At 45.0% G+C, this 15,162-nt stretch overlaps 1 protein-coding gene across 4 annotated transcripts in view; it reads right to left on the reverse strand.

Annotated features, from left to right (window-relative positions):
- Positions 1 to 12,497, reverse strand: part of CELA1 (chymotrypsin like elastase family member 1) — an 18,985-nt gene extending 6,488 nt beyond the window's left edge. The window contains exons 1-6 of one of the 4 annotated variants that reach the window (XM_006095664.3): positions 10,500 to 12,484; positions 9,677 to 9,759; positions 7,965 to 8,065; positions 6,830 to 6,955; positions 4,703 to 4,839; positions 3,028 to 3,173 (exon numbers count right to left, since the gene is read on the reverse strand). In XM_006095664.3, coding sequence (XP_006095726.1) covers positions 3,028 to 3,173; positions 4,703 to 4,839; positions 6,830 to 6,955; positions 7,965 to 8,065; positions 9,677 to 9,759; positions 10,500 to 10,539 — 633 coding nt within the window. In that variant the 5' untranslated portion in view covers positions 10,540 to 12,484. Of the gene's footprint in view, positions 1 to 3,027; positions 3,174 to 4,702; positions 4,840 to 6,829; positions 6,956 to 7,964; positions 8,066 to 9,676; positions 9,760 to 10,225 lie in introns of all 4 variants that reach the window. The other 3 variants (XM_023759684.1, XM_023759682.1, XM_023759683.1) reach the window with 3 other exon arrangements.
- Positions 12,498 to 15,162: the final 2,665 nt, after the last annotated feature.

The raw sequence follows: 15,162 nt of genomic DNA on the forward strand, positions 1-15,162 counted from the left end.
TTCTATTTTTGGGGACCCCCGCTCATACAAAAGAAAAAAGAATTTTCGGAGGATTTTGGCCCAGGAAACCCCGCTTTTTAAAAAAGTTTCCCAAGAGGTTCCTAAGGTGCATCCAAGGGTTGAGAAACACTGCTCTATAGGGTCCTTCTCTTTCTGTCTTTTTTAACACACTTAATTTTCTTTACTTTTAAACGGTCCATATCGGTCTTGACTTCTCATCCTCTTAAAGCTACCAGACTTTTTTTGTTCCTCTCTTTCACCCAAGATTATTGAAAGAGTGTTCTATATTTCCTTGCTATGTATTTTTAAAAAATATTTTTATATGTTTTTATTGATTTCAGAGAGAGAAAGGGAGAGAGAGATAGAAACATCAATGATGAGAGAGAATCATCAATTGGCTGCCTCTTGCACGCCCTCCTACTGGGGATCAGGCCCACAACCTGGGCATGTGCCCTGACTGGGAATTGAACTATGACCGTCTGGTCAACCACTGGCTGGGCCCTCGCTATGTTTTTATTGCCTCTTCTTCCTTACCCTTTAGCTTCTGCCATACCACTCCACTGGAACTGTTCTTGCCATAGTTGCCAGTGACTCACCCACTGCCAAGTAGTCACATTCAGTTATCTACTGTGGCTCTGGCTGCACTGTTTATTATGTGATGACCTATCCGTATTTTTTGAGATTTAATAAAACTCTTATTTTTCTCTTGCCACTAGTCCCTCTTAGATCTTTATGGGTTCTTTGTCTTTCACATATCTCCCTGAAGCACTCAAGTATTTATGTTATTGCAGTTCTGCTAAGTCACTGCTCTTTTTCTAGTGGTTTCCTTGGGGCTGAGAGGTGGGGTGGGAGTGTCTCAGTTGCTGTTAGGGGTATCTCTAGCCCAGCTCTCTCACCCAGGTTCCGCTTTCTTTATATCTAATTTCTTACCAGTTAACTATACCTGAATATCCCACAGGGATCTCAGACTCAACGTATCCAGAACTAAACTCACCACCTTTCCTCTCAAATCCTATAAATCTTGTCTCATTTGAGGGAGCAAACCTCTCTCCCAAATAACTTAAGCCAAATGCCTGTAATGCATCCCATATCCTCCTTCTTCCCTCTTCTCCACTGCCCTAATTCAGACCCTCAAATTTCTTGCCTGGACAATTACAATAGTCTCCTAACCAATCTCCCTGCCAATCTTGTCCTCTTCAAAAACATGATTATTTGTCATCAGACAGTGCTTCTAAAAGACAAATCAGATCATGCGGTTCTCCTGTTTGAAACTCTTCAATAATTTCCAAGTACCTAAGTGATAAAGTTCATGTCCCCCAAGCATGACATTTAAAGCCCTATGTCATGTGGCTCCTACTTGCCCCTAGTGTCATCTCCTGACATTCCCTAGTATGGTAATAGTTTATGCTCTAGCTCAAGGAGTCAGCAAACTTTTTTCTGTTAACGGCCAATAGTAAATATCTTAGGCTTTGCAGGCTCTGCCACAACTACTCAATTCTGTAAAAGCAGCCATAAACAATACACAAGAAACAACTATACTGTTTTCCAATTAAATATTTTTATGAACATTGAAATTTTATATTTTTCACGTGTCATGACATATTATTCTGTTATTTCCCCCCCCCAACCATTTAAAAATGTAAAAACCATTCTTAGCTCAAGGGCCAAACAAAAACAGGCATCAGACTGGATTTGGAGGCTTGTGGGCTTCGACCTCTGCTCTAGATAGCTGTAGGGAACACCCTATAATTCTGTATGTGTCCTACCTAGGTTCTTGGTCCATGCCTTTCTTCATGCTGTACCTCTCCCTGAATGTCTTTCCCTCCTTCTCCTGTTTAACTTTCAGGACTCACTGCAGATTCCACTTTCTCAGAGAAGGCAAGTCTTTTCAGACCCCACCAGATAGAGGTAAGTACCTATTTTTTGGACTTCCCTACCACCTGGTGCATATCTTTATTGTAAACACTTAACCATATTATATTACAACTAGAGGCCTGGTGCATGAAAATCATGCACTTGGGGGATGGGGGACCCCCTCAGCCCGGCCTGCACCCTCTCGCAGTCTGGCAGTTCGACAGTGGGGAGCGGGCCTAAGCCAGCAGTCGGATATCCTTAGCGCTGCTACAGAGGTGGGAGAGGCTCCCACCACTGGCGCTGTGCTCGCCAGCCCAGCTCAGGGCTTCTGGCTGAGTGGCGCTCCCCCTGTGGGAGCGCACTGACCACCAGGGGGCAGCTCCTGCATTGAGTGTCTGCCCCTGGTGGTCAGTGCACATCATAGTGACTAGTTGCTCTGCTGTTTGGTCGATTTGCATATTAGCCTTTTATTATATAGGATGTTCTCTCATATGTCTGCTCTTCTCATTTCTCCACTGTGTTTATCTTTGTATCCCTAGCATAAATGCACAGTATCTGGTATTTTATTTAGTAGCTAATCAAGACCATTTGTTGAATTGCATTAAGAAATCTGTAAGATGGTGTATTGCTGATTCATTGTGTCTAAAGAGAAAATTCTGTTTTACTTATACTGTTATAAAACCATTTGTGCACTTTCCCCTACTATATCCACCCATATGTATGGCTGTAAGTACTAGTGAAGTAAAAGAGTGGAAATAGAGGAGCTATTGATCATTGATCAATAGATTGATCATTTTTGTAGCTCCTTTAAGGGGAGCTACCTTATACAAAATTACAACCATCACTCCAGGCTTAGCCCCACTGCATCCATAAAAAGTCTAGGTCATGAACAAATTCTAAAGAACATATACCAACACAAATATTAGACCACATATAAGCTTTTGAGGTGGGGGCTCTAGGCAAGATGCATTTTTAAGATTTTTTTCAACTTTGAGATCCTGTGAGCATAAAGTTATTAGCAAAGAATCATTCTCATTCAGAAACCAGAGTAGAAAGTTGTATCTGTACATGGGGTGTAAATGTGGAATAGCAGGTAAGGAAAAGGTGGGAAGTGGTAGGCAGAGAGGGGAGAGATCTGGGGTGGGACTTTAGACACTTTCTACAAGTGTTCACCTGGCATCCAGAGCGAGCTCCATCTCCTCCAGCGCACACCATGGTGTTCTTCACAGTGGAGCCCCAGTAGGAGGAGCTGGAGCAGGTGGCATAGTCCACAGTGGGCAGGTAAGCCTGCTGCAGGGTCTGGGCCAGCTGTCCATTGGCTAAACAGGACACACAGCATTGGAGATCAGCCCCAGATACTATCCAAGGGAAAAACCTTCCACATTCTCCCAAACCTTCCCAAGCTCTGATGAAAGCTGAACTCCAGGCAAGCTCCTTCTTCCTGCCCACTGCATGTCATAGATCCTCCTTTTTATCTCTTTGTATGGAAACAACAGGCTCTTTCCTTTAGGGAGTCATCCTTGATTACTGTTCCCAGGTTCTAAAAAACCAATCCTAGCCCTAGCCAGTTTGGCTCAGTGGATAGAACGTTGGCCTGCGGACTGAAGGGTCCTGGGGTTCGATGCCCGGGCTTGATCCCTGGTGGGGGGCATATGGGAGGCAGCCAATCAATGATTCTCTCTCATCGTTGATGTTTCTATTTATCTCTCCCTCTCACTTCCTCTCTGAAATCAATAAAAAATATATTTAAAAAACACAAATAATGCAGATTAAAAAAAAACAACCCACAACCAATCCTACTCCTGCCTTTTTTTAAAAAAACACACACACATAACACAACAACTCATGGATACCTTAGCGAAGTAACAAAATCATTTGTTGATAACTTATTGACCTGTCCTGTTTTTTCCTTACATTGTATACCCTATGAAGCAGAAATGGGACTGTGCATCCTTGTTTGCATTTCTTAAGAGCTTGGTGCAACCTTTCTTTATCTGGCTCTTTGATTTTTCAAAGCCTTTGCACATGAATTATTTCTTTGGATCCTTACAACCCTTTCATGTTAAAGATCATGAAATTGAACCATAATGACATTAAGTGAACTGAGAGCAGAGCTAGATTAGAAGTATGTCTCTCAGCTTCAGATTTTCCCAGGAGACTGGCTGCTCATAGCAAGGCCTTGCCTCTCTTTCAGAGCTCAAATACTGCCTGGTGACTGATAGACTTCCATGGCAGGCCTAACATCTCTGCCCCTCTTACTATCTCTGCTCATAGCTTCTCCCTCCTTTCTATGTTATCTGAATGACATTCCCTATCAGAAATCTTTCCATGATGACCAGAAGAAGGCAGAGGCCTCATCTGCATTGACTTTTCTGGACCTACAGCTGCCCTGGTTCATTCACTCCAACCCAAAACCCAGTGACTGTCTATGGAGGTAGCACAATGATGTAATGACTACCAAATTGGGAGCCAGGATACCTGGGTTCCAGCCCCAAATCAGTAGTTACTAACTAGTAATGTGATCTTGTACAAAGTGTTTAATTTCCTTTGTCCTCAGTTTCCTCATGTATAAAATAAAATGAGAGGCTTGTTTATAATATTTAGTTAAGTAGTGTGGCTTTTTGTTGTTGCTGTTCGGTTGTTTTTTGAGTTATAAGAGTCTATGAATCTCTGCCTTGATTCCATTGCCTGTTCTTAGCTTGATTTCATGTCTCAGTTATTTTATCTCTGGTTCCTTTGTGGTTTCTTGGCTTCTGGCTATGAATACCTAGGACCACAGAAAATTGTACCCTAGAAGCTCAGCTAATCAAGATTCATGTGGTAGACGGTGCCCATGTAGGTGACTTACTTCTGGTCCTGCCCCAGCCTGTGATGTAGCAGGGACTGTTGTTAGCCAGGATGGTTCCCTCCCGTGGCAGAACACCCAGCTGGACGTAGTTGTTGAGGGTAACGCTCTGGGCCAGGCGCAGCAGGGCGATGTCATAGCTACGGGAGGGAGGAAAAGAGTCTGCTCACTCGTGGGCCAGCTGCCCTGGCTGAACAGGTCTCAGCTGCCCTTTGGCTGAACAGGTCTCAGGTCTCAGGTCTCAGGCCTCAGATGGGCATATGGGCAGGCCCTCCCCTAGCCTTGTGTCCCCATAGAATTGGAAACCAATGATTTTGAAGAAGGAGGGTGCTGACTTGCTAAATCTCAAACTTGAGGCATTATACATTTGGATTGTTTAGGACATTATATATTTAACAGCAGCACCTGCTGGTGAAGTCTTGGTGTTGTAATCTAGCTCTGATACCTGCAACCCTGAGGAGTGGAGCTTACATCTTAAGTGTGTGTGTATATATATATATATATTTAATGTATATTTTATTTCAGAGAGTCAGGGAGAGGGAGAGAGAGATAGAAACATCAATGATGACAGAGAATCATTGATTGGCTGCCTCCTGCACATCCCCTACTGGGATCCAGCCTGCAACCTGGGAATGTCTCATGACTGGGAATAGAACCAGGACCTCCTAGTTCTTAGGTTGACATGCAACCACGGAGCCACACCGGCCAAGCTGGAGCTTATATCTTTCAGTTATAAGTGGGGAATCAGAAAGGAGCAGAGTGTTGCGATGATGGTAGCAGAGAAGTTTTCAAGGAAGAAAGATGTAAAAATCTGTGTGGTTCTGAAAGCTCTGCAGAAATATCCCAATTACTTGAACTGATCCCAACCCCCATATTCTATAGAATTGACCACCATTTTGATGACTTCTTTTCCAAAAATGTACAGCTCAGTCTTGGTGGAGTTTTCACATGTAAGATTCATTTTAAGAAAATTACTTTTGTTGATGAAATCTATTCTATAAAATCCTATATAATAAAAGGGTAATATGCAAATAGACCAAATGGCAGAACTGAACAACCAATCCAAGTGTAATATGCTAATGATATGCTAAGACTGCTCAACCGCTCGCTATGACGTGCACTGACCACCAGGGGGCAGATGCTCCGACCTGTAGGTTAGCTTGCTACTGGGTTCTGGCTGATTGGGACTGAGCAAGATGGGCTGGACACGCCCTGTAGCCCTCCTGCAGTCCCTCCCGGGCCCAGTCGTGCACCAGTGGGGTCCCTCAGCCTGGCCTGTGCCCTCTAGCAATTCAGGACCCCTCGGGGAATGTCAGAGAGCTGGTTTCAGCCTGATCCCACAGGCCACTCCCCTTGGGAAGGCGCCAGATGCAGGGCTCATGGCTGGTGAGTGCTGCTGTGGCAGTGCGAGCCTCTCCTGTTGGGACTGATTGGGCTCGAGCCCGTGGCAGGCACAGTGGGGCTGGGATGAGTGGGAGCGGCAAGTAGGAGCTGCAGGTTGGACTGCGGGTTTCAGCCCGATCCTTGCAGGCCACCCAGAGGGACCCCACCCATGCACGAATTCGTGCACCGAGCCTCTAGTACAGCGGTTCTCAACCTGTGGGTCGCGACCCCTTTAGGGGTCGAACGACCCTTTCACAGGGGTCACCTAAGACCATCAGAAAACACATATATAATTACATATTGTTTTTGTGATTAATCACTATGCTTTAATTATGTTCAATTTGTAACAATGAAAATACATCCTGCATATCAGATATTTACATTACGATTCATAACAGTAGCAAAATTACAGTTATGAAGTAGCAACGAAAATAATGGTTGGGGGTCACCACAACATGAGGAACTGTATTAAAGGGTCGCGGCATTAGGAAGGTTGAGAACCACTGCTCTAGTAAATAATAAATAACAATAAAAACAGAAACATTTAACTCTGCAGAGAAGGAGCTTTAGGTGATCCAATCCTGCAAACCAGCTTAGATCAAATAAATACCAGAAATTTTTTAAAATTCTCAAATTCTCCAAAATATAAATTCTCAAAGTCCTCATGGATGAAGGAAGCCAAAACCCTGTTGCTAGTTAGTCAGCCCTCCACTTCCCAGCCCAAGGCCAGCCCAGCCTTGCCCTTACCCGGCAGCCACGTTATTGCTGTTCCAGTATGGATGCACCACGATCTTCTGCACATTCACGTACTGCTCAGTACCATCATTCTGACTCAGGTTGTGGTCTCCAACCACCACACGGAACGTCATTTGGCTGGAGCGACAGAAGGAAGCCATGAGTGATCCAGGATGCCCAAGCCTTCTCTTTCCCCCTTAGGGAAAAGTTGGGAAACCAGCTTATATCTTATCTTTAGGACAGGAACTCATCTTATCTGGTCCAGCAGAGGAAGGATGAAAAATCCTGGACGATGAGAAACAAGCTCCCTCATTTCCTAATTAATTAACGTGGGAGGACAAAAACTACCATCAACTTCATTTTCCCAGTTTCTTAAACTAAACATCATATGGGGAACATAAATGAAATAATAGCTTTTTAGCTCCCAGAGGAATTTGGAGGAAAGTATAAACTTCTAGACTAATAATTCTTAAAGCATGGTTCCTGGAACAGCAGCATCCGCATAACCTGGAAATTTGCTACAAATGCAGACTATCAGGCCTCACCCTGGACCTACCAAATCAGAAAATGCTAGATGGAGTCCAGCAATCTGTGCCTGCCAGGTGATTCTGATACATGCTCAACTGAGAACCAACCATTGTGCCATAAGAAAAAATTGTTACCAGCCAGCAATAAAGATAAATTTTTTAAAAAGGGACATCTGGGGGGTGGCAATGGGGGTGATAAGGGCACATATGTAATACCTTAATTAAAAAAGGTACATCTGTAATATTTTCAACAATAAAGATCAATTTAAAAATATTGTTACCAGCCAGGCATTGACTAGGCACTCAAATATTTACCTTCTTAACCCTCACAATAACTCTACAAAGTAGGTTTTATTACCTCACTTTAGAGAGAAGAGAAAGAGGACTTAAGAGGAGTAAGTCATCTAAGGTCATATAGCTGGAAGAAGGTGGAATGAGATTTGAACCTGAGCTTGCCTAATGCCAAAATTTGTACTTTTCATTATATGGTACTGCCTTCCCACAGGCCTCCAAACAGACCCTTAAAGTCCTGCCCTGGTGGTCAAAGATACATATTTCTCCAGAAGGGCCAAACTCTTCCCCTCCAGGGGCTCAGTAAAGCTGGTCTTTGTTTTTCTCACTTGTCCACACAGTGAGCAGCTGTCATCACCCAGTTCCGTCTGACGAGGGTCCCTCCACAGGTGTGATACCAGTTACCTCTGGACCAGTACTGGAGGGAAATCTAGACAGGGAGGAAAGAAAGGAAGAATAAGTGGTGTTTCTTAAAAGCCTTTGCCCCAAATCACGTTACCCCTGAAATTCCTGCCATCCCTCAAAACATTCTCCAACTTTCTGGGCTAGAGATGGCAAATAGATTTCATTTGATCTGTCAATTGCTATTGATTGATTGCTAGTGTCTACCTGGTGTGGTAGCGAAAAAGGGTGTGTAGATGATCTGGGATCAGCAGGAAAGAGTGCACCGTTGTTTGGCAGTGTTTGCTGTGTACATGGATGGGTGTGGGGAGGTAAAGGCATACACACAGAGTGTATTTGCCCCCCTCCCCAGCTCTAGGTTGTTGCAAAGGGCCAAGAACTCATTTCCTTCTACCTCCATTTCCTCTTGGGAAGGAAATGTAGCTATGGATTTGCTCCACCACCTAAGACCCACAAGCTTAGGTCTCAGAGCCTCCCCTCCAATGTTTTCAAGATATACCCTGTCCCCCTACTTCAGGGAATATTTAGGAATACCATTGGAATGTCCATTTTTGTCAGTTCATGTCTTCTTCAGCACCTCATATAACACAATAACTTCTGAAAATTGGGGCTCAAACTTTTTAAAAAATATATATATTCTTTTATTGATTTCAGAGAGGAAGGGAGAGGGAGAGAGAGATAGAAACATCAATGATGAGAGAGTATTATTGATGGGCTGCCTCCTGCAGGTCCCTACTGAGGATCAAGCCCGAAACCTGGGCATATGCCCTTGACCGGAATCGAACCCAGGACCTTCCAATCCGCAGTCCAATGCTCTATCCACTGAGCCAAACCAGCCAGACGGGGCTCAAACTTTTGTAAATTGATTTAATTCTAATTGTAATGATTCTTCTCAACTTGCCAATTTTTACATTTGAATTGCTTAAATCAGAGCCTACTTGTCCTGTTATGAAAGTGGAAACTCTTTTTTTAAATATTTTTATTGATTTCAGAGAGGAAGGGAGAGGAAGAGAGAGATAGAAACATCAATGATGAGAGGGAATCATTGATTGGCTGCCTCCTGCAGGTTGGACCAAGCCCACAACCCAGGCATAGTGCCCTTGACCGGAATCGAACCTGGGACCCTTCGGTCCGCAGGCTGACGCTCTATCCACCGAGCCAAACCGGCTAGGGCAAAGTGGAAACTCTTTAAATAGCCAAATAAACAACATACTCTACTTGGGGGCGGGAGTGCACTTGAAAGTGTGACACATACTGTGTGAAGGTATATGTGTGTGTGTGTGTGTGTGTGTGTGTGTGTGTGTGTGTGTGTGTCAAGGTATATGGAGTCTGAAGTGTGGGTCTGGCACACAGTCTTGTTAATGTGGCACAAATGGTGTTGCTGGGAGTGTAAATGTGATTCGTGTTTAGGTGTGTGCCTGGGAGAGAGAGTGTGGTTGGTATTTAAATTCGCTCCTTCAAGCTTTTGTACTTAGTAAAACCACCTAAGCCTGGTCCCATTCATCTTTAAAATCTAGAATACAGGCAGTTGGAGAGCTTCCTGTTGATAAGGACATACACAAACACCTGTAATACTGTGTATCAGTGCCCAGGCAACTCTTATTTTATTGGAAGTCTGGGGCTGTGAAGAAACACCCACCTGAGAGGGCCAGGAATTCTTCCGGGCCTCAACCCCTCCAACTACCCGGGCGTTGGTTTCCGGAAAATCCTGGGTGCTGTGTCCTTTGTGGGGCAGAAGAAAAGTGAGTGATGACTAAGCATGGGGTCAGCCCGGGGTGGGGATGGGGAATAGCAGTTGTGCTTTGTCTGCAAATTCACAGTTCCTCCCTAGCAATGAGCCCCCCTCCCCGCCCCCCACTGTGAGTTCCCTGAGCCCCTTTCTAAAGCAGGGGAGTCTGAGTGCCTTCTGCTTTCCCAGGGTGTCCTCAGAACCCTGGCATGCTGTGAAGGACCTACCTCAAATCACCAGGCTGGGCCTCAGAGGCAACTTTTCTCAACCTTCCTCAGGCCATCCCTTGGCCTGCCGGGAACCCCCTCCTTCCTGACTACTGCCCCCCCGCCCCCCCCCCGACACACACACACACACACACACACACACACACACACACACGCACGCGCACACGCGCGCACACACACACACACAGTGCTTGGGCAGGATTCTCCAGGGGGCATGGACAGCAGTGCTCACCCAGCCAGGCACCTGCTGAGGATGTCTTCTTGTCAGTGGGGGTGGTAGGGAAGCCCAGGCCCCTGGTAGAGGCTTCTCTGCTTCATGAGGGGCCTGCACAAGAGTGGCCCCACACTTTTCTCTCATGGGCTCCAGGAGAGTAAAATTTTTGCTAGACTTACAGGCTGAGTGTCCTACCCGCTCTGGAGTAGAGAGCAGATCTGGGCTTAGGGATAGCTTTCTGACCCTCCTGCTCAAATCCCCTCTTAGAACTCAGGCCACATGACCCACTCACCATAAAGGACCAGGGTGGCAAAGACGAGGAAGCTCAGCATGTTGCCAGTGGAGTAGACCACAAGTGGCCCCTTACCATGACCCAAGCCTTTTTATACTCCTCTTATCAGCAGCTTTGCTAACCTTCCTGCCAGTTGGCAGGGCTGCGGGTGGAAGGCAGGGAAAATCACAGGTGACATGGAAATACAAATGAAAAGATTTCTTTTCAAGTAAACTAATTTATCTGTTATTCAAAGACAGAACAAGGCCAGGGCTAAATTAATTATCTACTTTTAGTTGAAAAGCATCCAACAAAGTCTTTTCCAGAAGTAAGATGGAGAACCTGGACTGGTTTTCCCTTCGGGGTGCTCCCCTAGTAGCGTGTCACTGCCTCACTGTCCTCAGTGGCACTGCCAGCACAGAGACCTATCCCGTGCACTAGGAGGTGGGGGCAAAAGAGGATTGGAGGAGGGAAGAGTGACTAGCAAGAGGAAGGAAGGGTCAGCAACATCTCCGAGTGCACAGAGGGAGATGGGACGTGTGCATATGTCTGTATACCTGCAGACATTGGTGTAAATGCCGGGAGGCAAAAGCAAAGTAGGTGCATGAGAGAACTCTGTGGAAGAGGGTGCTAGGAAACAGGTTTGGGGAGACTCAGAGAGCTGAAAAGAGAGCTCCCAGAGGACAATGTGGGGGAGTTAGAAGAGGGAGCCCTTGGGATAATTTGAGGGTTATAAGGGTAGAGGCCAGGGGGAGCCGAGTGGAGGAGTGGGCATGTCCTGCGGGAGGTGAAAGGCTCTGCCCATCAGTCAGTAGAAGAGGAAAGAGGGAGATGCAGTATGCCTTGAGGTAGGCAGAGGGAGGCCCTAGAGCAGAGGACTATGGGTGTTGTGGTTTTTTAGGCAGAGGGGAGCCGGGAAGCTTGGAAGTCTAGAGGGAAGCAGCAAAGTCACCAGGTCCCTAGAACTGCAGAATTCAACTTTTCATGTCTGCAGATACAGGAGAGGCCTGGAAAAGCTGTTAGAAGGAGTTCTATACAAACAGTCACCTTTTTAGGTCCTTGAGCTAGTCAGGGGAATGTAAAATATGATGCTCAGGTAACCTGGAGAGCTCCGTTTCCAGCCTAACCCCCAGCATTCTAACACAGAGTAGAGCTTGGGGAGGAGGGCTGAGCTGGGCTGGGGACCAGGGTCTCTTTTGTCATTTTCCTCCCACCTCCTACCTCCTTTGGAGAGTAAGGAGACAGCTCTAGCCTTCGGATGAGGAGTTTAAGAGGAGGCTTTAGGGCCTCCTAAAAGTTACCCCTTAACATCACATACTCTAAAGCAGTGGTTCTCAACCTTCTGGCCCTTTAAATACAGTTCCTCATGTTGTGACCCAACCATAAAATTATTTTCGTTGCTACTTCATAACTGTAATGTTGCTACTGTTATGAATCGTAATGTAAATATCTGATATGCAGGATGGTCTTAGGCGACCCCTGTGAAAGGGTCGTTCGACCGCCAAAGGGGTCGCAACCCACAGGTTGAGAACCGCTGTTCTAAAGTGTACCTTTAAGGGCAGGGCCAATATCACATCCATTTCTGTATCCGTGGCCTAGCTCAGAGAAGCCCAATCTGTATTTGCTTAAAAACCAAAATCTTTAGGTCCTGACCAGATGGCTCAGTTGGTTGTAGTGTTGTCCCATACACCAAAAAGATTGTGGGTCAGGGCACATATCTGAGTTGTGGGTTGGGGTGCATAGAGGAGGCAACGGATAGATGTTTCTCTCTTTCTCTCTCTCTCAAATCAGTAAAAACATATCCTCAGGTGAGGATTATAAAAAAAAAGAAAAGAAAAATTAAATTCTTTAGGACTACATTTAAGACTCTCACAACTAGTGTCAAATCTACATGCCCCGCATCATCTCCTAGTGGTAGGCATAGATGGTGACTTTGGCCGCACTTTTTATTTATTTATTTAAAAAATTTTGGGGGGGGGGCATTTCTCTTCCTTTTTTAAAAATATATTTTTATTATTGATTTCAGAGAGGAAGGGAGAGGGAGAGAGAGATAGAAACATCAATGATGAGAAAGAATCATTCATCAGCTGTCTCCTGCACGTCCCACACTGGGGATCAAGCCCACAACCCAGGTATGTGCTCTGACTGGGAATCGAACTGTGACCTCCTGGATCATAGGTCAATGCTCAACCACTGAGCCATGCCAGCTGGGCTCTCTTCTTTTTAATGATGCTGATTGCTTGAGGGCAGAGAGAAAGAGCAGAGGCATCATAAATGCTGAGTCTAAATTCTCAATGTGTGTTCTTCTGCATCACACTGACAGGAAGACGACCCTGGAAATGTCCAGAGGGAGTGACACATTGTTGACAAATCTTATGCACCAACATTGGCCTTCGCAGTCCCCCTGATTTTCTTCATTCTATTCTTGTGTTCCTTTGCTTTCTTTTTTTTTTTTTTTAAATATATTTTATTGATTTTTTACAGAGAGGAAGGGAGAGAGATAGAGAGTTAGAAACATCGATGAGAGAGAAACATCGATCAGCTGCCTCCTGCACATCTCCTACTGGGGATGTGCCCGCAACCCAGGTACATGCCCTTGGCCGGAATCGAACCTGGGACCTTTCAGTCCGCAGGCTGACGCTCTATCCACTGAGCCAAACCGGTTTCGGCATCCTTTGCTTTCTTGAGGTCGTCTTCTTCTCATATAGGCCATGTCTTGCAAGTCCATGTTTGGGTTCATTTTTCTTTGCATAATCCAGGGACTCATAAATCATGCCAAAGTCAGTTGTCTTGCCATCACCAAAATGGGTTCTGAATCCAAACACAAAGATGACATCTGGTGTGGTCTTATACATTTTGGCTAGTTTTTCCCGAATTTCTGTCTTGGGTACTGTTGCCTTCCCTGGGTGAAGGACATCAATGATGATTTGTTTCTGCTGAAGTAGTCTGTTGGTCATGAACTTCCTGGTTCAGATAGTTACTGTGTTATTTATGATAGAAGTTGATCTTCAAGCAACCAGAGAAGAAAGGAGGACCACTCTCCCCTGGCCAATTATATCAACAGAAGGACCCTGGGCAGTGCTGGTGTGCAGGTGTGGCCAGATCAGGAGGCCTACCACACCAATCTCTTCTTCTTTATAAAGAAGACCTTTTAACATTTCTTGTAATACTTCTTCAGCGTTTTCTTTTCTGGGAAGCTCTTTATCTATCATTTTTTTCTGAATGATAGCTTTGCTGGATAGAGTAATCTTGGTTGCTTTTCATCACTTTTTGTGCCAATATTTTGTGCCAATCCCTTCTGGCCTACAAAATTTCTGTTGAGAAATCAGCTGTCAATCTCATGGGAGCTCCCTTGTAGGTAACTAACTGTTATTTTCTTGCTGTTTTCAAGATTCTCTTTGTCTTTAACCTTGGGCATTTTATTGTTATTATTTTTAAAAGACACATTTGCCTGGCCAGTGTGGCTCAGTGGTTGAGGGTCAACCTATAAACCAGGAGATCTCAGTTTGATTCCTGGTCAGGGCACATGCCTGGGTTGCGGGTTTGATCTCCAGGAGGCAGCTGATCAATGATTCTCTCTCATCATTGATGTTTCGATATCTTTCCCTCTCCCTTCCTCTCTGAAATCAATAAAAAGATATTTATTCAGCATCATGATCTAACTATTACATTTAGCAATCAACAGCATGGGTGCAAAAAAATCTATATTAAAATCCTTTGTTAGAATGCTTTACAATTTCCACAGAACATAAACTAAAATAACCTGTTATACAATTAGTCACAAATACAGTCCTTGAGTTTTTGTTTATTTTTTAGAACTAATATATACACCGAGTGGCCAGATTATTATGACCACCTGACGTTTGTAGGCAAATTAGCTATAATTTCGTGCTGAAGTTGCTAGAGGGCCAGACCATTATAAATAGGGAAGCAGGTTGTTTACCACGACAGTAGAAGTGACTTTTTTCTGAAGATATGGGTAAACAACGTGATTTAACAGCCTTTGAACGTGGGATGATTGTTGGCGCTCGGAGCCATGGAGCGAGAATCAGCAAAACAGCCGAAGGCCTGTTCGAACACCTTTGCTGTCTGCAGTTACCAAGATAAAACGTCTCCAATTCGCACAGGAACACAAGGATTGGACAGTCGAGCGTTGGAAAAAAGTCATGTGGCCCGATGAATCACGTTTCCAGTTGCATCATGCAGATGGCAGAGTGAGAATTTGGCGGAAACAGCACGAAAGCATGCACCCCACTTGCATGAGTACAACCCTTCAAGCTGGTGGGAGCAGTGTTATGGTTTGGGGCATGTTTTCCTGGCATGATTTGGGCCCTTTAATTCGTGTGGAACAACGCCTGAATGGCACAACATATCTAAGTATCATTACTGATCAAGTTCATCCTATCATGTTGATGGCGTATCCCAATGGAGATGGCTTCTTCCAACAAGACAATGCGCCATGCCACGGTGCTCGTATTGTGCAAGGTAAAGTCTCCCTCATGTTTCAAGAACATGAGGGAGACTTTACCTTGCTTAGGTGGCCCCCACAATCACCAGATCTCAATCCAATTGAGCATTTGTGGGATGAAGTTAAAAGAGCCATCAGGCAGCTGGTTCCACAACCATCAAATCTCACAGAACTGGACAGTGCTATTCATCAGGCATGGAGTCAGATTCCTCGCAT

Source organism: Myotis lucifugus, unplaced genomic scaffold (genome assembly GCF_000147115.1).
Source record: "Myotis lucifugus unplaced genomic scaffold, Myoluc2.0 scaffold_160, whole genome shotgun sequence".
Taxonomy (NCBI): Eukaryota; Metazoa; Chordata; class Mammalia; order Chiroptera; family Vespertilionidae; genus Myotis; species Myotis lucifugus.